This window comes from Amblyraja radiata, chromosome 22, assembly GCF_010909765.2.
Source record: "Amblyraja radiata isolate CabotCenter1 chromosome 22, sAmbRad1.1.pri, whole genome shotgun sequence".
Lineage (NCBI taxonomy): Eukaryota > Metazoa > Chordata > Chondrichthyes > Rajiformes > Rajidae > Amblyraja > Amblyraja radiata.
In genome coordinates this window covers 34,856,199-34,877,405 of record NC_045977.1, presented here as the reverse complement: position 1 = coordinate 34,877,405, position 21,207 = coordinate 34,856,199, and the positions used below count along the sequence as shown (strand labels likewise).

The 21,207-nt window shown below is 45.5% G+C and overlaps 1 protein-coding gene across 1 annotated transcript in view; it reads left to right on the top strand.

Moving 5' to 3' along the window:
* Window positions 1–16,804, top strand: part of prr35 (proline rich 35) — a 40,578-nt gene extending 23,774 nt beyond the window's left edge. The window contains exons 2-3 of the mRNA XM_033041021.1: window positions 12,265–13,983; window positions 15,709–16,804. Coding sequence (XP_032896912.1) covers window positions 12,407–13,983; window positions 15,709–16,648 — 2,517 coding nt within the window. The 5' untranslated portion in view covers window positions 12,265–12,406 and the 3' untranslated portion in view covers window positions 16,649–16,804. The remainder of the gene's footprint in view (window positions 1–12,264; window positions 13,984–15,708) is intronic.
* The last annotated feature ends 4,403 nt before the right edge of the window (window positions 16,805–21,207 follow it).

Genomic DNA, 21,207 nt, shown 5'->3' with positions numbered 1-21,207 from the left:
GTACCCCGTTCCTGCCTTCTCCCATATCCCCTGACTCTGCTATTTTTAAGAGCCCTATCTAGCTCTCTCAAGAGACCTGCCTCCACCGCCCTCTGAGGCAGAGAATTCCACACTCACCACTCTCTGTGAGAAAAAGTGTTTCCTCGTCTCCGTTCTAAATGGCTTAAACTGTGGACCCTGGTTCTGGGCTCCCCCAACATCGGGAACATGTTTCCTGCCTCTAGCGTGTCCAAACCCTTAACAATCTTATATGTTTCAATGAGATATCTTTGCACGAAAGGTCGTACCCTTTATCCTTTGGCTTTGCACTGTGGATGGCTTGATCGTATTCACGTATAGTATTTTTTCGACTAGACAACATGCCAACGAAAGCATTTCACTGTACCTCGGTACACGTGACAATAATACACTAATAATCTAACAAACTCAAGTATTCTGGGCTCCGTGGTAATATTGAAACTCAGCCTTCTGGATGCTAGTCCAATAAGATAATTATACGCTAAGGGTGATCAATGCTTAGTGTGGACTCGATGGGATGAATGGCCTGTTTCCATGCTGTATTTCTTAAGTATAAGAAAAGTCTAACTGCTAAAAAACATTTAGCAGTGGTATCAATAGTCAGTTCGTGTGACAATTAAACTTTCTTGACAGTGCGTGTGTGTTAGTTAGTTTTCATTGTTTAGTTTTAGAGGTACAGAGCAGACACAGGGCCTTCAGCACATCGAGTCCGCACCGACCAGCAATCCCCGCACACTAACATTATCCTACACACACTAGGGACAATTTTACATTTACACCAAGCCAATTAACCTACAAACCTGTACCTACCCACCGTGCCGCCCCATATGTATCATAACATTTTACTAAATCGTATCTCTCGCGTATCGTGCTGGTCTTCATAATTACAAAAAGATTTACTGGAGTAATAACAGAATGTTATAGACCAGGAAAGGTTGAATTTGCAAGGACTCTTTGCTTTACAAATGTGAAGACTGAAATGCAACTGGCTTGAAGTGCTTTTTTTAAAATAAATTTGCCGGGCATTTAAAAAAAGTAAAAATAGACAACATGAGGTAATTTTGACATGAGGTGATGTTGGGGAGATGATGGGAGGGTGGGTAAATTTTTTTTTTAAAAAGCCAACCATCGGTCATCCATTGAAAAAGGTTTAAATTCACTCAACACGTCTTTCTGCTTTTAACAGTTCATAAGTGATAGGAGCAGAATTAGGCCATTCGGCCCATCAAGTCTACTCCAACATTCAATCATGGCTGATCTACCTTTCCCTCTCAACCCCATTCTCCTGCGACAGATGGCACAATGGGCTAAGTGTACGGCTGGCAACCGGAAGGTAGCCGGTTCGAATCCCGCTTGGAGTGCATACTGTCGTTGTGTCCTTGGGCAAGACACTTCACCCACCTTTGCCTGTGTGTGAATGTGTGTGAATGTGTGTGAGTGATTGGTGGTGGTCGGAGGGGCCGTAGGCGCAGATTGGCAGCCACGCTTCCGTCAGTCTGCCCCAGGGCAGCTGTGGCTACAGAAGTAGCTTACCACCACCGAGTGTGACTGAGGAGTGAATGAATAATGCGATGTAAAGCGCCTTGAGTATTAGAAAGGCGCTATATAAATCCCAGCCATTATTATTATTATTATTAACCCCGTAACCCCTGACAACCATATTAATGGTGAACAGGGTGATGTTTTGGGAGTGGACAGGTGAGGGGGCATTGCGTGGAATCCTGGGCAGATAACAACATGATTATTGGAGGCATGGTGCAAATTTTAAATGTTTTTTAGGGAGTAGGAGAGATTTCATGCCTTCCAGTTTAGCCCACATTGCCACACCTTTGGCAAATAGATCCTAAAATGAGTAAAGATAAACACAAAATGCTGGAGTTAGGCAGCATCTCTGAAGAAAGTGGATGGATGGCGTTTTAGGTCGGGAACCGCTCTTCGGAATAAATGAGTAAACTTATTTGCTCCAGGGAAAGTGTGTGACCTCCCTATGGGCAATCTCATTCCTCACTTTAGTTATTGCCACGTGTACCGAGGTACAGTTAAAAGCTTTTGCTGACTGCTAGCCAGGCGGCGGAAAGACAATACATGATTACAATCGATCCATTCACAGTGTATAGATATATGATAAGGGAATAACGTTTAGTGCAAGGTAAAGCCAGCAAAGACTGATCAAGGATAGTCTGAGGGTCACCAAAGAGGTCGATAGTAGGTCAGCACTGCTTTTAAGTAGACTGAAAGAACCATATATCCTACTTTAAGCAAGGTCTTGCAAAGAAGCTCTGAACAGTCCCTTAATATCATGTATGTAGGTAAGTGTAGGGAGGAACTGCAGATGCTGGTTTACACCGAAGATAGACACAAAATGCTGGAGTAACTCAGCGGGACAGGCAGCATCTCTGGAGAGACGTTTCGGGTCGAGACCCTTCTTCTATCTTCGGTTTAAACCAGCATCCCACACATACTCCTTTTATTATATCTTGCAGCTGAGGTATTGAACTTGCAGTCAGAGCTGACGGCTACAGGCGAACACTTTAACTATTGGCTCCTTCTCCAATGAGGTTTTTTTTTTTTAAACTAAAATGTTTCTGTTGTATTTAATCATCTCAAGAAGGCAGCTTGCAAGCACGCTCGTCGAAGTATCCCTGGAGTTGCGGCTTTTAAAAATCGCTGACTGGAGACAGCCCAGGAGAAGCACTGTTTGCCGAGAGCTGTTGCTACTCAAAATGTTTTCTAACCTGTGCGATCTAAGTAGCTGGGAGGAAAACACCGAGAGGGAGAGAGCACACTCGGTGGAGGCTGGTACAGAGGCAGAGAGCAAAACAGAAAATTACATGTGCTAGTCAGCGCTCATTATTTCTTTAAGGTATTGTGTGAGCTGTCCAAAATCTTCGATATCCAAATACAAAAGGGTCAGGGGAGAGGGAAATTAGTGGTGTGGGAAAGGGAAGGTGTGAAAACCACAGATCAAAACAGTCGTGTTTAAAAAGGAACTGCAGATGCTGGAAAATCGAAGGTAGACAGAAATGCTGGAGAAACTCAGCAGGTGCAGCAGCATCTATGGAGCGAAGGAAATAGGCAACGTTTCGGGCCGAAACGTTGCCTATTTCCTTCAGATCAAACCAGTCGATGGTCAAGGAAATGTAGAATGGTTTATTGTCGACTGAGGGGAAGCTGACAACGAGGCTTGCAAACAGTAAAATCAATCAGGAGGGCAGTGAAACCAGTTAACTTTAGTTAACTACAGCGAACTAATGACTCAGCCTTGATGATACTGCCACTTCCCACCCCCCCCCCCCCCCCCCCCCAACCACACGTACAATCACAAATCAAGCTCACAAGCCTTTAAAAAAAAAAGGAATTTAGGTTCAGCCACAGTTCATCAAATGTCTCAGGATCACAAATTTTCTATCAATGTGCAGTGTCCTGACACACAATCAGTTCAGAAATTTTCATTAAACTGTTAGTCAATAACGCTCAATCAATCAGCCGCTCCTATGCTGAAGTGAAATGGGGGATAGAAGACACATTATCCCACTGTATATGCAATCAGCCATCTGCTGTAATATTGTATTGACTGTTAAAGTTAGCTCATTATTACCTTACTCCAATAAAACGTGGTATTTTTTAGAAAGGGAAAAGCAATAATGAAAACGGCCAGAAAGTATTTTATTTTACAGTATTTGCATAAGCAGTCCTGAACGCGGGGATCAGCGAAATCACAAGGATCACAGTTTGTACAGAGAAAGCTGCGGAAATTGTGTCCAGTTTCAATAACGCCAGCTTGTGAAAGCACAATCCAGCCGCATATATGTACCATATTTACTAGAATGTTGCCTGGGTTTCAACAACTAAGTTACAGAGATAGGTTGAATAAGTTAGGTCTTTATTCTCTGGAGCGCAGAAGGTTAAGGGGGGACTTGATAGAGGTCTTTAAAATGATGAGAGGGATAGACAGAGTTGATGTGATCAAGCTTTTCCCTTTGAGAATAGGGAAGATTCAAACAAGAGGACATGACTTCAGAATTAAGGTACATAAGTTTAGGGGTAACATGAGGGGGAACTTCTTTACTCAGAGAGTGGTAGCAGTGTGGAATGAGCTTCCAGTGGAAGTAGTGGCGGCAGGTTCGTTGGTATCATTTAAAAATAAATTGGATAGGCATATGGATGAGAAGGGAATGGAGGGTTATGGTATGAGTGCAGGCAGGTGGGACTATGGGAAAAAAGTTGTTCGGCACGGACTTGTAGGGCCGTGATGGCCTGTTTCCGTGCTGTAATTGTTATATGGTTATATGGTTATATATATATTGTACTGATGAAATACGATGGGTTTAGATTCTCAAAAAGTTATAAATATTATAGTGTGTATGTTTCTTTGATTGATGCATGTACTCCTTGGATTATTTTCAAAAGGTATCATTAATACATACATTTTTTTGGCTTTTAAAAATACGTCATCTATAATAATTGTAAGTGGTCAAAACATATAAAAGGGAATCGGCAGGAATTTGGAACTGAATGCTCTAAAAAATGGAAGAAAAATAAGCTGGAATGGGTACAGTGAAGATTTACGAGGATGTTGCCAAGCCTCAAGGACCTGAGCTATAGGGAGAGGTTTAGCAGGCTAGAACTTTATTCCTTGGAGCGCAGGAGGATGACGGATGATCTTATAGTGATGTATACGATCATGAGGAATGGATCTGCCACAAAAGGTAGTTGAGGCCAGTTGAGGCCAGTTCATTGGCTATATTTAAGAGGGAGTTAGATGTGGCCCTTGTGGCTAAAGGGATCAGGGGGCATGGAGAGAAGGCAGGTACAGGATACTGAGTTGGATTATCAGCCATGATCATATTGAATGGCGGTGCAGGCTCGAAGGGCCGAATGGCCTACTCCTGCACCTATTTTCTATGTTTCTATGTTTCTAAACACACAGAGTCTTTTACCCAGAGTAGGGGAGTCGAGAACCAGAGGACATTGGTTTTACCTCCAGATTCATGTACAGTTTCTTCCCAGCTGTTATCATGCAACTGAACCATCCTATCAACAACTAGAGAGCGGTCTTGAGCTATTGTCTACCTCACTGGAGACCCCCGGGACTATCGTTAATCAGACTTTACTGGACTTTATCTTGCAGTAAAAGTTATTCCATTTATCATGTATCTGTACACTGTGGATGGCTCGATTGAAATCACGTATTGTTTTGCCATTGACTGGTTAACACACGGCAAAAGCCTTTCACTGTACCTCGGTGCATGTGACAATAAGCTAAACTAAACTTAATAGGTAAAAGGTGAGAGGGGAAAGATTTAATAGGAACCTGAGGGGCAACATTTTTACACAAATGGTGGCAGGTGTTTGGAACAACCAGAGGAGGTACTTGAGGCAGCTATTATAACAATGTTTAAGAAACATTTAAGAAAAAACTGCAGAAGCTGGAAAAATCGAAGGTAGACAAAAATGAAGGAGAAACTCAGCGGGTGACACAGGATCTATGGAGCGAAGGAAATAGGTCTCGACCTGAAACGTCACCTATTACTTCGCTCCATAGATGCTGCCTCACCCGCTGAGTTTCTCCAGCATTTTTGTCTACCTTAAGAAACATTTAGATAGGTATATAGATAGGAGAGGTTTAGAGGGATATGGATCAAACGCAGGAAGGTAGCACTAATATAAATGGGACATGTTGGTCGGTGTGGGTAAGTTGGGGCGAAGGGCCTGTTTCCACACTGTAAAACTCGATGACTCTCTATGACTCTATAATCTTGCTACAAGATGATGACTTTTACCCAGGATAGAGGATTTGAGAACCAAAGGACCTAAGCTTAATGTGAGAGGGGAAAGATTAAAAATGAAACTGAGAGGCAACTTTTTCCATTTAGACGGTGGTGGGTAGATGAAAAGAGCTGCCAGAAGATGAAGCAAGTACAATAACAACATTTAAAAGATATTTGGACAGGTACATGGATAGGAAAATATTTCTAGGGATGTGGGCCATATGCAGGCAGGTGGGACGAGAGTAGATGGGACATGTTGGGTGATGTGGGTAAGGTGGGCAAGTAAATGGGACTAGCTGAGATGGGACATCTTGGTCAGCTTGGACACAACGAGCTGGAGTAACTCAGCAGGTCAGGCAGCATAGAAAGGTGACGTTCCTTGTCGTGACCTTTTAGACTTTACTTTAGAGATACAGTGCGGAAACATTCCCGTCGGCCCGCTGTGTCTGCGCCAGCCAGCGATCACCCTGTACATCAGCTACACCCTAGGGACAATTTACTTTTTTTTTAAACAAAAGCCAATTAACCTACAAACCTGCACGTCTTTGGAATATGGGGAAATCGGAGCGCCCAGAGAAAACCCACGTGGTCACGGGGAGCACGTACAAACTCCGTACAGACAGCGCCCGTAGTCAGGAACAAATCCGGGTCTCTGGCGCTGTGAGGCGGCAAATCTACCGCTGCACCACCGTGCCGTCCCCCTAATCTAGAATTGATTTGGTAAATGGAAATCCTCATGAGTACATTCTGTAAACAAAGCAAAGATCTGAGCTAAGCTGAAGTGTAGAAAGTCCCACGACCATACAAATCGCCATCCTCTCGGACTGCTGCACTAACAAACAAGGACTAATGGCTAAGCCTGCTCTCAACATGTCAAGCTATTTTATAGTTTATTTATTCACTGGAAAGATGCCTAAAATCCTCGAAATGTGGCTCCCTCATTACCTGCAGCAACCCCTATCATACGGCACAATGGTGTATTACTTATTCACAGTGGTGCAGCGGTAGAGTTGCTCCTTACAGCACCAGAGACCCAGGTTCGATCCTGACAGCGGGTGCTGTCTGTACAGAGTTTGTACCTTCTCCCTGTGACTGCGTGGGTTTTCTCTTGATGCTCCGGTTTCCTCCCACACTCCAAAGATGTGCAGGTTTGCAGGTTAATTGGCTTCTGTGAATTGTCACTAGTGAGGAGGATAGAACCAGTGTACAGGTGATCTTTGGTTGGCGAGAACTGAATAGACAACGGACAATAGGTGCAGGAGTAGTCCATTCGGCCCTTCGAGCCAGCACTGCAATTCACTGTGATCATGGCTGATCATCCCCAATCAGTACCCCATTCCTGCCTTCTACCCATATCCCTTGACTCCACTATCTTGAAGAGCTCTATCTAACTCTCTCTTGAAAACATCCAGAGAATTGGCCTCCACTGCCTTCTGAGGCAGAGAATTCCACAGATTCACAACTCCCTGAGTGAAACAGTTTTTCCTCATCTCCGTTCTAAATAGCCTACCCCTTATTCCTAAACTGTGGCTCCTGGTTCTGGACTCCCCCTACATGAGGAACCTGTTTCCTGCCTCCAGCGTGTCCAATCCCTTAATAATCATATATGTTTGAATAAGATGCCCTCTCATCCTTCCAAATTCCAGTGTATACGAGCCCAGCCGCTCCATTCGTGCAACATATGACAGTCCCGCCATCTCGGGAATTAACTTTGTGAACCTACGCTCCACTCCCTCAATAGCAAGAATATCCTTCCTCAAATTTGGACACCAAAACTGCACACAATACTCCAGGTGTGGTCTCACTAGGGGCCCTGTACAACTGCAGAAGGACCTCTTTGCTCCGATACTCAACTCTTGTTATGAAGGCCAACATGCCATTAGCTTTCTTCACTGCCTGCTGCATCTGAATGCTTGGTGGGTCGAAGCGCCTGTTTCCATGCTGTGTCTCTAACTAATTAACTATTCTCAAGATGATAATTACAGACCTTGCATTGATGCCCCTGCGTTGCAGGTAGAACTGAGATGTTTTGATCAGCTGGGTGATCAAAGTGCTGTTCAATAGAGAAGTCAAGGATTAGAACCAACAACAATGGATACACTTCTAGTTCAATATGTTGTGTAGCTGGTATTAAGACATTGTGGTGGATATGCTCTTGTCGTCTACTGGATGGTAGAACTCACAAGGGTTTGAAGATGCTAGTGTAGGGACACCCAGTAAATTGCTTCATTGCATTTTATACATAGTACACACTATAGACACAGTCTGAAGAACGGTCTCGACCCGAAACGTCACCCATTCCTTCTCTCCAGAGATGCTGCCTGTCCCGCTGAGGTACTCCAGCATTTTGTGTCCACCTTCAATTTAAACCAGCATCTGCAGTTCTCTCCTACACCATAGTGGTCGGAGTGAATATTTAGAACAATGAATGAAGTGTGCGTCAAGTAAAAGTTAAATATAAATGAATCGAAAAACAAAAGTAGTTCAGTTTAGTTGAGTTTCTTTATTATTGTCGCGTGTATCAAGGTGCAGTTAAAAGCTTTTATTCGCTACTATCCAGTAAAAGAAAAGACTGTACATGATTGAATGTAGTCAAGAGTCCACAGTGTACCACTAAAGGATAAAAGGTACAACATTTAGTGCAAGGCATAACACTGAAGTCCAATAAAGTCAGATTAAAGATGAGCTCAACAGTCTCCAATGAGGTAGATGGGAGACCAGGGCTGCCTTCTAGCTGATGAGAGGACGGTTCAGTTGCTTGATAACAGCTGGGAGGAAACTGTTCCTGAATTTGGAGGTAGTTACTCTTCTTTAGTCAGAGGGTAGTTAATCTGTGGAACTCATTGACACAGAGGGCTGTGGAGGCCAAGTCAGTGGATATTTTTACGGCAGAGATAGACAAATTCTTGATTAGAACGGGTGTCAAGGGTTATGGGGTGAAGGCAGGAACATGGGATTAGGAGGCAGAGATCAGCCACGATTGAATGGCGGAATAGACTCGATGGGCCGAATGGCCTAATTCTACTCCTATAACTTGTGAACGTATGTGTTTTCAAACTTCGGCACCTCTTGCCTGATGGTAGAAAGGTGAAGAGGGAGTGACTGGGGAGAGATTGATCCTTGATTATGACTTTAAAATTACTTTATCCTGGGTAGCAAGGAACTTCTGCTGAATGCGGTGGTGGAAACAGATTGGAAAGTGGCATTTAAGAGGCTTTTAGAAAAGGCACATGAATGTACAGGAGTGGTGGGATATAGATTGTGTGCAGGCAAATGAGATTAGTTTGATATGGCATTGTGTTCAGCACAGGCCTTGTGGGCCTGAGGGCCTGTTCCTGTGTTGTATTGTTCTATGTCCTATGTTCTAACATAAAGTCATGGCTCAGTGATCAGGGTTAACTATCCTAGAAACCACAATCTGTTTCCCTGTACGAATCCTGGGATCACGTCCAATGCAGCAACTCGTCCCCAAATGCCCCAGCTGCCTCTATTAGTTATCCCAAACTCAAGCTTCCAAGAAGAACTCATTTCAATCCAGATTCTTCAATCCTACATCTTGAGCAGACAATCAGCTCGGCACGATGGCACAGCGGTAGAGTTGCTGCCTTACAGCGCCAAGAGACCCGGGTTCCATCTTGACTACGGGTGCTGTCTGTGCGCAGTTTGTACGTTCTCCCCGTGATCTGCGTGGGTTTTCTCCAGGTTCTCCAGTTTCCTCCCACACTCCAAAGACGTACAGGTTTGTAGGCTGATTGGCCTGGTCGAATGGTAAATTGTCCCTAGTGTGTAGGATAAAGCTAGTGTATGGGGTCAGCGCGGACTCGGTGGGCCGAAGGGCCTGTTTCCGTGCTGTATCTCTAAACTAAATAAACTAAACTAAAGCCAAAGGACAACAAGGAATGACGATCGGCAGATCCATCAACTCCGAACATTGTTACATTGGAAACTGTGCAACTCTAAAGGGCCTGTCCCACTGTACGAGGTAATTCAAGAGTTCTCCTGAGTTTTCCCCTGATTCGAACTCGGAGAATGCCCGTAGCGGGTCCGTAGGAGTTCGTGGATGTCTTGTAGCGGCTCGTACGAGTAAAAAGTAACAATTCTTTTTAATCACGAGTATTTTATTTTACTCGTGGACATTTTTCACAGTGTTGAAAAAACGTCACGATTTTACCGGATTTCCAGAGTACCTACCGTTAGCATTACGAGCCACTACGACACATCCACGAACTCCTACGGACCCGCTACGGACATTCACAGAGTTCGAATCATGGGAAAACTTGGGAGAACTCTTGAATTACGTCGTACAGTGGGACAGGCCCTTTAATATGTCCCCGATCTATGATGTAGTTTAATTTCTGATTGAACAGCATAACACACATGCATAGCATGGCACTGGGCAATTCAATCATATTAGGCATTTGATTTTTTTAAAGTACGTCTCCACATTGAGAGGGAACGGGGAAAGCCATCAGGCCTTTCTGCTTTGCCCGCTTCTGATTCCCACCATTTCCCTACTTTTGAACCAACCTCCAAACTTACTTGGAGCTTGTTTGGAAAGATCAAATGGACTCTCCTCATTAAATAAAAAAATTAGCTAACAAACCAATCAAAGTACTATTATTATTATATAACTGTGATCGAGTCCTATTACAATGCATTTGAATGCGGGTAGTGCAATGGCTTTAGTCTTTAGAGATACAGCGCAAAATCAGGCCCATCGAGTGCGTGCTGACCAGCGATCACCCCATACACTAGCACTGTCCTACACACAATGGACAATGTACAATTTTACCAAAGCCAAACAACCTAAACTGCTCTCTTCGGGTCAGGACCTTCCTTCATTCTGAAGAAGGGTCCTGACCCGAAACGTTTTTCTCCACAAATGGACGTTGCCTGGCTCGGTGAGTTACCCCAGCGTTTTGTTTAAGTGATGTGTTGTCCATATTTATTGCCATCGGGTTGAGCTGTCCTGAAAGAAACAGTTATGAGCAATTAACACATGGTACCTTGGAGAGAGTGCTCCCAGAACAGGTGTTGTTCATAAGCATTGTAATGCCTGAGGGAGGGCAGTGTTGCACCTTTTTACTTTGTCTTGTAGTCAGGCATAAATAATGCATTGTGCCAGGCAGGTAAGCATGAAATCCGAACATGGTTTGTCATATTGTGTGAAAGAACACAACAAGCGTTAAAGACCCTTGTGAATGAACCAGCCGCAAACACTCAGCTCTCAAATGCAACCTGTTGGCTCATTTTCTTTACGGAAATCATCTTTCACAGTTTTGTCCTCTGGCCGAGGTAGATAATGAATTTACATCCATACATCGAAAGGCCAAGTGTATTCACACACAATTTTTGCTAGATAATTTAAATATGGTTTAAATACTATTCTGAGCATCGGTGCGGCACGGTGGCGCAGCGGTACAGTTGCTGCCTTACGGCGCCAGTGATCCAGATTCGATCTTCACCACGGGTGCTGTCTGTATGGAGTTTGCACGTTCTCCCCGTGGCCACAAGAGTTATCTCTGGGTTAACTTTCTGGTGCCTTTCCCCACAGTGGAAAGTTTTGATTCTGCTGTGGGGGGACGTTTGTGTTGAACTCTAAAATGTGTTGTGTCCATTTTATTCTTTTTTTAAAATTTTTTTTTTTTAAATTTATTTATTTATTTTTTTAAACCTTTTTCTATGGTTTGTAATGGAACTTATTATTTAATTTATGTAAAGCACTTTACTGTTATGTTGTCTGTTTATGATGTCTTGTTTATTCTTCTGTACAGCACTTTGGTCAACATTGGTTGTTTTAAAGTGCTTAACAAATAAAGTTGGATTGGATTGGATTGGGTACTCCAGTTTCCCCTCAGACTCTAAAGACGAACAGGTTTGCAGGTTAATTGGCTCCCGTAAAAATTGCCAATTGTCGCTAGTGTGTAGGATAGTGCTAGTGTACGGGGTGATCACTGGTCAGCGCAGACTCAGTGTCTATTTTCACACATGTAAGACACCTGAATGATACTTATGGCTTTTACTTAACTTCTAAAAGAAAATCACCATGTTCACTTTAAGTATACACTAAAGAAGTACAATTATGATGTACAGCAGAAGCAAAGAACTGCAGATGCAGGCTCATAAGGTCATAAGTGATAGGAGCAGAATTAGGCCCATCAAGCCTACTGCACCATTCAATCATGGCTGATCTACCTTTCCCTCCCAACCCCATTCTCCTGCCTTCTCCCCATAACCCCTGATACCGTACTAATCAATAATCTATCTATCTCTGCCTTAAAAATATCCACAGCCTTTTGTGCAATGAATTCCACAGATTCACCACCCTCTGATTGAATACACAAAGAGACAGAAATGATTATTGAAAATATTTGTTGACTTTCTTCACCAATAATGGTTATTATTGAACTAAACTGGTGTTAAATTAAATGTTTTCATTCAAATATTAAATATCAGCTCATTATTTATCTTGTAGGTTCCGGATTGTATTCTTGTAAGGATCAACAGTGCAAGTGTCCCGTCGCCAATGAAATGTCTTTCTAAAGGTGGATACAACAACTGATCTGAAGCACAATCTTGACATCACAAAGACATCTCTGCAGTATTCCACGAGCAACATGTCCAAAGACGAGGTAAGCTGCAAGATTAGTGCGGTTTGCAGGCACAAGGAACGCAAGCCAAAGAAGCCCCATTACATTCCCAGGCCATGGGGGAAACCATACAACTACAAATGCTTTCAATGCCCCTTCACCTGCATGGAGAAATCGCACCTTTACAATCACATGAAGTACAGCTTGTGTAAAAACTCCCTCTCGCTGCTGATAGAGTCGGACTGGCCTTACAAGAAGAACAACATTCTCAATTCTGATCTCCGCTCGCTGCAAGGCGCGACAGACCCGGGGCGGTCGGAGAAACGCAGACTGGAATTGGAAAGCAACGACGATGTCTCCATTGCAGGTGACACTTCTATCAAAGGCGCCGACAGGTGGGACGCCTGCAGAGCCAGCGTTGAGCTAAGCACTTTGGAAGGACCTGACAAACGGACGTGCTCCTCAAGAGAAAGAGAGAAAGTAGGCTTCGGCACGGAACCGAAATCAATGGACCACTCCAAGAAAACACAGGAGGCAAGGTGTTTACCCAACGCTGACCTACAAACGCCCTCCAGAAGCAAAATGGCCAAACTGAGCAAAAAGGCCGAGACTGATTTCATTATAACTGATGTCTTTTCCCTGAAGGACTCGGTCATGAAGAATAAGGTTTTACCAACTGCAGGACTGGAAGCCAAGCTAAAACACTACAAGCTTCCGAGGAACTGTGTGAGCAGTAATGGGATTCTCATGGAACAGTGGAAGCTGGTCACATCTGGGCAGAGAAAGCACGCAGCTGACATTTCTTCATCGTGTACTGAGACAAATATAATTCCGTGCTACCCACCACCGGCGTACAGCGACTACCAAGAGCCGCAGGGACTGAATCTCTCAGTGCTCGGGGTTAATTACCCCATGAACCACAGTCTGTTCTCCTATTTGAGTCCTGCCATCAATCCCAATGGAACGACACCTGCACAGGTGGCTCAGCTGCCTTTCCTCAGCTCCTCGGCTCAGTTAGTCCACCCACAGTCTGGACATTTGCAACCGGCACATCTCCCAGGACGGTCTCCGGTCCCGCCTAGGTTCTTCTACCCCCTGTTATTCGAGCAGACCCTCAGCACAGCAGAGAATAGATCGACAACCAGCCACAATGACCAGGACCTAACAAACCCGGCGGCTCCAAATATCCTTGCATCGCGGGCGCTCGATATTCCCAACAAAGCCTATTTGCGTAAGGTTCCTATCTTAAGGCCTCATGTGAGCAAACCTTCTGTGCAGGCGGATGGCGGTTCAGCTGATGCCAACTACAAGTCCTTCTTGACACGGGCCCCTGACCAGAAATACCCGGCGCCCGCCGGGGAAAATCCCGCAGTAACTCACAAAAACGCGTTTGTGTACAACTCTCCAACTTGTAAAAACTCCCGGGACACCGAGGATAGGTTTATCAAAACAACAATTGGAAACAACCAAGAGACGTCTTTGACGGTTTCCCCAAGAACAAGCGAAACATCAGCAAGCCTGGAGGAATCAAAAGAAAATCCAAGCCCGTCAACGTTACTGTCGGTTCCTCTTTCATCGGAAAATTCCAAGCAGCCAGACAATAGGTTAGTTCACAAAAGTTTTACGAGGATGTTGCCGGGACGCGAGGGCCTGAGCTATAGGGAGAGGTTGAGCAGGCTAGAACTCTATTCCTTGGAGCACAGGAGGATGAATAAGAATAACGAATAAGTTGAGTTTATTGGCCAAGTATTCACATACAAGGAATTTGCCTTGGTGCTCCACCCGCAAGTGATAACATGGCATACAGTGACAGTTGGGAGTGGAGTGATCTTAGTACAACATCATGTGAGGAATAGATTACAGTCTCTTGCCCAGAGTAGGGGAATCGAGAGCCAGAGGACATGGGTTTAAGGCGAGGAGGGGAAAAGATTTAATAGGAACCTGAGGGGTAACTTTTTTCACACAAAGGGTGATGGGTGTATGGAACGGGCTGCCAGAGGAGGTAGTTGAGGCTAGGTACTATCGCATTGTTTAACACACATTTAGACAAGTACATGGATAGGGCAGGTTTAGAGGGATATGGGCCAAACGCAGGCAGGTGGGACATGTTTGCAGGTGTGGGCAAGTTGGGCCGAAGGGCCTGTTTCCGCACTATATGACTATGACTCTATGATAAACATAAAATAAAATGCTCACCTTAGACTTTACTTTAGAGATACGGAAACAGGCCCTTCAGCCCACCGGGTCCGCGTATCACCGCGTACAAAAGCTGCAATCACCGCATACACTAGCGCTATCCTACACACTAGGGACAACTTACAATATTTTTACCAAAGTCAATTAACCTACAAACCTATATGTTCTTGGAGTGTGGGAGGAAAGCAGAGCACCAGGAGAAGACCCACGTGGTCACAGGGGAGAATGTACAAACACAGTACAGACGGCACCCCTAGTCAGGATCGAACCAAGGTCCCTGGCTCCGTGAGGCAGCAACTCTACAGCTGCGCTGCTGTGTTGCACCTTTGGCCGCAATTGAAATGTGTTTCAGTTACTGCTCTAACTGGGTGAACATGTTTCCTCCTACACACCTTAAACATTCAAAGGTCTTTTATTGTCACATGTACCAATTAAAGTACCGTGATATTTGATTTACCATGCAGCCATACTAAAAAAAAGCAACAAGACACACAACTACATAGAAGTTAACATAAGCATCCACCACAGTGGATTCCCCACATTCCTCACTGTGATGGAAGGCAATAAAGTCTAATCTTCTTCCTCATTCTCCCGTAGTCGGGAGCGGTCGAAGCCCCCACGTCGTGGCGGTCGAAGCCCCCGCGTCGTGGCGGTCGAAGCCCCCCGCGTTGGGGCGATCAAAGCCCCCTGAGTCTTGGAGCTCCCGAGTCGGTCTCTAGCCAGGGACCGCGAGCTCCAGGATGTTAAAGTCCGTAGGCTCCCGCGGTTAGAGCTCCCAAAGTCGGTCTCCAGCAGAGGCCGCCAACTCCTCGATGTTAGGCCGCAGTGTGGATGGAGATACGATACGGAAAAAATTGCAACTCCGTCGAGGTAAGAATTTAAAATAAAGTTTCCCCGCTCCACCCCCCACATAAAGAACACTAAAACATACATTTAACACATACTATAAGACAACAAAGAAGGGAGGGACAGACAGACTGTTGGCGAGGCAGCCATTACCTCAGGTGGAATATGGTGACTCTCTGCGTGGACCTTTTGTGCTCATGTGTAATATGGGCCCGTGGTGGAATCTCTGTTCAGATCAAAGACTCCATTTCGTTGGCATAACCCTAACTTTACATTTTTCTCACCAGTGAGCCGCCTTGCATCGAGAGCATTTCGTCATCGTACCAAAAGATGCCACCACAATGGACCACAGAACTGGAGGAAACGACAAAGGAAAATCCAAGGAGAAGCCCTGAGTTCAGAAAGTTGTCCCCAACTGCAACTTCCCCAGTAAGTAACAACCTCTGCAAATCGGGTAAAGCATCTAACTGCCTTCAGACAGGCAAAGAGAAGAATGGCTCTGTGGTGCTGATAAACGACCTTTGTAAAGTCATCCACGAATACCAAGATGTTGAAGAGAAGTTGTGCTTTGTGGTCGATGAGGATACACCCGGCCAGAAACAACTCAGGGGACAACTAACTAAGATTAGAAAAGAATTATACCACATCCGTCAGGTATTGGAGAAGACATCCAAGCAACATGAAGGACCCTTGGACCTCTCTGTCAAGAAGTCACAGGATGGGGTTGCGAGGAACCGTAAGAACAGCGAATGCCCGGAAGAAACGTTCGAAAATTGCGGCACGCGGGACTCGAGCCTAGGCCGAGCGGAGCAAAGTGCGGGCAAGCGTGCAGAAAGCGCAGTGAGCAAAGCGAAAGCAGCGCAAAACTGTTACGCCAACGCTGACAACAAGTCGTTGGATTTGTGCGTGAAAGTGCACGAGTTTGAAAGACTCGGAACCTCCCCGGAAATGGACACCGTCGCGACTCACAGGGCAGATCTAGTGAGAGCCAGCGGCCCTCAGCTGCCAAAGAGCATTTCAACAGAGACTACTTTCACAAACAGAGCAACCAAGTGCGAAGCAGACTCCAGTGTACCTCTGAGTGCTGAGGGGAAGTTTATTTCACACCTGCTGCCAGTGGCTGAGGAGAGCTGCAGCAAGGGTGAGGCTTTGAAAAGGGCACCGTCAGGTGATGATCAGAAGGGCGGGGTGAAAGTTGTGTGTACTCACCCCTTCAGTGGCAGATAGGTTAGGATCAATAAAACAGAATAGGATAATATGAACCCAGCAATGTGAAGATACGAGCACAGTGGTTGTGTCGGTAATTAGACAGAATGGCTTAATTAACGGCCAGCACTGGAACAGGTTTAGTTTAGTTTAGAGATACAGCGCGGAAACAGGCCCTTCGGCCCACCGAGTCCGCGCCGACCAGCGATCCCCCCGTACACTAGCGCTATCCTACACACACTAGGGACAATTTACAATTTTTACCAAAGCCAATTAACCTACGAACCCGCACGTCTTTGGAGTGTGCGTGGAAACCGGAGCAGCCGGGAAAAACCCACACAGGTCACGGGGAGAATGTAGAAACTCTGTACAGGCAGCACCCGTAGTCAGGATCGAACCCGCGTCTAAGGCAGTAGCTCTACCGCTGGCTGCGCCTCTACACAATATCTGAAATGAACATAGAGCATAGAACAGCACAGCACAGAAACAGGCCCTGTGGCTTCCGATGTCCATGCCGAACATGAAGCAGAGTTAAACTAATCTCCTATACCAGCACATGACCCATCTCTCTCCATTCACTGCATTTCCAAAGTCAAAGTCAAAGTCAAAGTCGCCTTTATTGTTATTCAGACCTTGCGGTCTGAACGAAATTTCATTTCCTTGCAGTCCTACATATAGTAAAAATGACAAAAACACAAATTAACATCCACCACAGTGAGTTCACCAGGCACCTCCTCACTGTGATGGAAGGCAAAAGTCTTAAGCCTTTGTCTCTTCCCTTCTTATTCTTCCTCTGCGCCGAGGTGATCTAGGCTTCTGATGTTGTGACCCCGCCGGGTGATGGTAAGTAATGTCAGTCCCGCGGCTGAATCCGAGCTCCGCTTCGCTCCAAATGGTGGGTCCATTTAAAAGCCTCGTAAACGTCACTATCGTATCTGCCTCCATCACCACCCCTGGTAATGTGTCCCAGGTATCCGCCACCCCCTATCCAAAAAAAAACATGCCCCGCACATCTTCTTTCAATTTTGCCTTCTCACCTTAAAGTAACTGTAGAGTCTGGTTCGCTAATTAAAATAAAATAAAGTTAATCTTCCTTAAACTGCATCATTTGAACAGTCCCATTAATCTCATATTTCAAACGAAGTGCATATTATGTTCGTTATTATTCATGTTCATAACATCATAGGAGCAGAATTAGGCCATTCAGCCCATTGAGTCTATTCCGTCTTTCAATCATGGCTGATCAATCTTTCCCTCTCAACCCCATTCTCCTGCCTTCTCCACATAACCCTTGACACTTTTGCTAATCAAGAATCTGTCGATGTCCTCCTTAAAAATACCCAATGAAGGCCTCCACAGCCGTCTGTGGCAATGAATTCCACAGATTTATCACCCTCTGTAAAGAAATTCCTCCTCATCTCCTTTCTAAAGGTATGTTCTTTTATTCTGAGGCTGTGCCCTCTGGTCTTGGACTCTCCCATTAACATCCAGTTGCTTTGCCTGTTGCATTACTGAATACAGAAAGTTATATCTTACATGCTTATAACTGTTCTAATTTATCTATAATAGACACAAAAAGTTGGAGTAACTTGGCGGGACAGGCAGCATCTCTGGAAAGAAGGAATGTGTGAAGTTTCGGGCTGAGACCCTTCTTCTCGACCCGAAACGTCACCCATTCCTTCTCTCCAGAGATGCTGTCTGTCCTGCTGAGTTACTCCAGCTTTTTGTGTCTATCTTTGGTTTAAACCAGCATCTTGCAGTTCCTCCTTACACACTAATTTACCTATATTTTCCTGTGTTCACGCACCTGTTGACATGTTTTGGGAAAACTACAGGGCATAAGTCACAAAGCATCTCACATGGGTCTGAAATTGGTGCCTCGAAGTCAAGCTCAGGAACGGGTCACCATGTGGAGGGAGTGTGCGTGCTGCTATATTGTCCCATGTTCTCAACAGCCTTCCATGGCAGCTGCCTGCAACATCATTTAAACATGCTATATCTGAATTAGTGCTTCGCAATCAAACAGTGACAATGTTCACACAGCACATCACGGTGTGAGTTTTCACGAGCAGCTTACAGGAGTGATAATTAAAGAGGTCCTCCTTGTTATTAAAGTAAAGGACATGAAAGGAAAAAAAACACTGCAGGGTCTGTCTCTATTACTGCTGAATGCCGGGTCCATGATACACCACTTGCCCAGATAATCAATAACGTTCTTTTTAAAGAGAGGCAACATGCAGAAATCTATTGAACCAAACACTGCAGATGCTGGTTAATACACTATGTGTCCTTTCATGCAGAAATTTGCTCCTTTGCAGTTTAATGTAAGCTGCACACTCGGATAGAATGGGCCAGAAAATAGTTACAGTACGTGATCAGCGGTGCAGATGTATTGGCAGAAGATGAAGGACTAGGATGTATGCCACAGCGATTCATAGGAGAGTGTCTGTATTTTACACTGGAGATGGTGCCACGGCTAGATGGAACCATACACTCTATATGTGTTGGTTCCGCCACTATGCTGCCATGGTCAGGAGGGAAGGTAGATGCTCAAAATGCTGGAGTAACCCAGCGGGACGGGCAGCATCTCTGGAGAGAAGGAATGGGTGACGTTTCGGGTTGAGACCCTTCTTCAGGAGGGAGGACCGGTGGGTGGTGGTCAGCAGAGGGAGCCACCGAGCCCGAGGACCAGAGAACCAGAGAGGAGGATGGAGAGAGCTGGAGATGTCGGGCACGAGAACAAGGGCCGGTAAAAGAGCGAGCCAGAGTCCCACCTTCCTTCCACGCCCTCGTGGTCGGCTGCGGGAGCCCCCCAGCTGGGGCACAAAGGCTGAAGGTGGCCGGGTGAGGAGAGGAGAGGGACGACGGTTCGCTGGACGACCAGGACGGAGAGTGATGGCTGGAGGCCCTGCCACAGCCTGGGGCTCGTCTGGATCGGGCACCGCTCCAGAAGTCCGAGCTCACGGACCAGACTGCACTTTATAAATGGCACCAAAACCTTGCAACTCTTGCTTGTGGTCTCAGTAGACTAATTCAATACACTAAGCAAGGATTGTGCTTAGGTCAGAGTCATAGAGTCATATAGCGTGGAAACGGGCCCTTCGGCCCAACTTGCCCGCACTGACCAACATGTCTCATCTACACTAGTCCCACAGTTTAGCCCATATCCCTCTAAACCTGTCCTATCCATGTATCTGTCTAAAGGTTTCGTAAATGTTGAGATAGTACCTGCCTCAACTACCTCCTCCAGCAGCTCATTCCATGCACCTTCTTCTTTCATGTGGCGTGCACAGCCTAAAGTTGTTGGAGAACTTGTTCTATTTGATCTTCCGTTTGTGCACGTCGAGTTGATTGCATTAGTCGAAACAGGGCAGACCACGTGAAGGTTGCAATCTTCCACCCCATTCCATACACCCACCGCCCTTTGTATGAAAAAGTTACACTTCAGATTCCTATTAAATGATTCCCCTCACACCTTAAACCTTTAGTCCTCTGGTTCTCAATTCACCTACTCTGGGCAAGAGACTTTGTGCATCTACCCGATCTATTCCTCTCATGATTTTATACACCTCTATAAGATCTCCCCTCATCCTCCTGCGCTCCAAGGAATAGAGTCCTAGCCTGCTCAACCTCTCCCGACAGCTCAGATCCTCGAGTCTTGGCAGCATCCACGTAAATCTCCTCTGCCTCCTTTCCAGCGTGTGCATAGGTATGGCGATAACTTCACTGAACTGTGAGCAAAAAAGACTGTGTGTCTGTACATGTGGTAACAAAAGAACTGTTGGACCATTCACAAGTCAACTTCCCTGGATGTCTTCTCATGACCTGGCTGATCAAGGACGTCCCACGTGCGGCTAACCTCCTTCGCCAGAGCCTCCCGCAGAAATGTTCAAAGACTGAAGATCCCTGGCATCTCCTCCTCCGCTGGTCATCACCTGCACCGTTCAGTGAAAATAGCTTTGTTCATGTGAGAGCTACACTCAGTCTTCAGGTTACACCAGGATGCATGAAAATAATGGGCCCCACAAACAAAGCAACCTGTAAACTAGCCGTCTAGTTTATAAAGTTATACAAAGTTGGAGTCCTCCTGTGATATATTTGTCCTGAGCAAGAAAATGTACTCAAACCAATTTCTATTTTTATGTCTTTGAAAAATGAATAAGCCGGCTTTAAAGCACTGATAATTCTGTAATATTCAACCTTTGCTATTTAATATACAGATAAGCCTCATTATAATGGACTGTGGGTGGGGGGTGAATGGTGTCCGTTATTGCTGATTGTCCGCTATAACAGAATAAGGGGGTAAATATTAATTGGTTTTACCCCACGGCTGGGAGGGAAGGGGCGTGGAGCTGGGATGGGGTTAGAACCAGGGGGGATTCACAGGGCGGGGAGCCACAGAGACCCCCCCCCCAGTTCCACACGCGGTACGCCAAGGACGGGCACCGTGCTTATGCTGCCTTCATGCTGCTAGTTCTCGCCCCGCCACCGCCTTTCTACTACCCAATACTACGTTACGCACCGCCACGAATCGTCTGTGGAATTCTCTGCCTCAGAGGGCGGTGGAGGCCAGTTCTCTG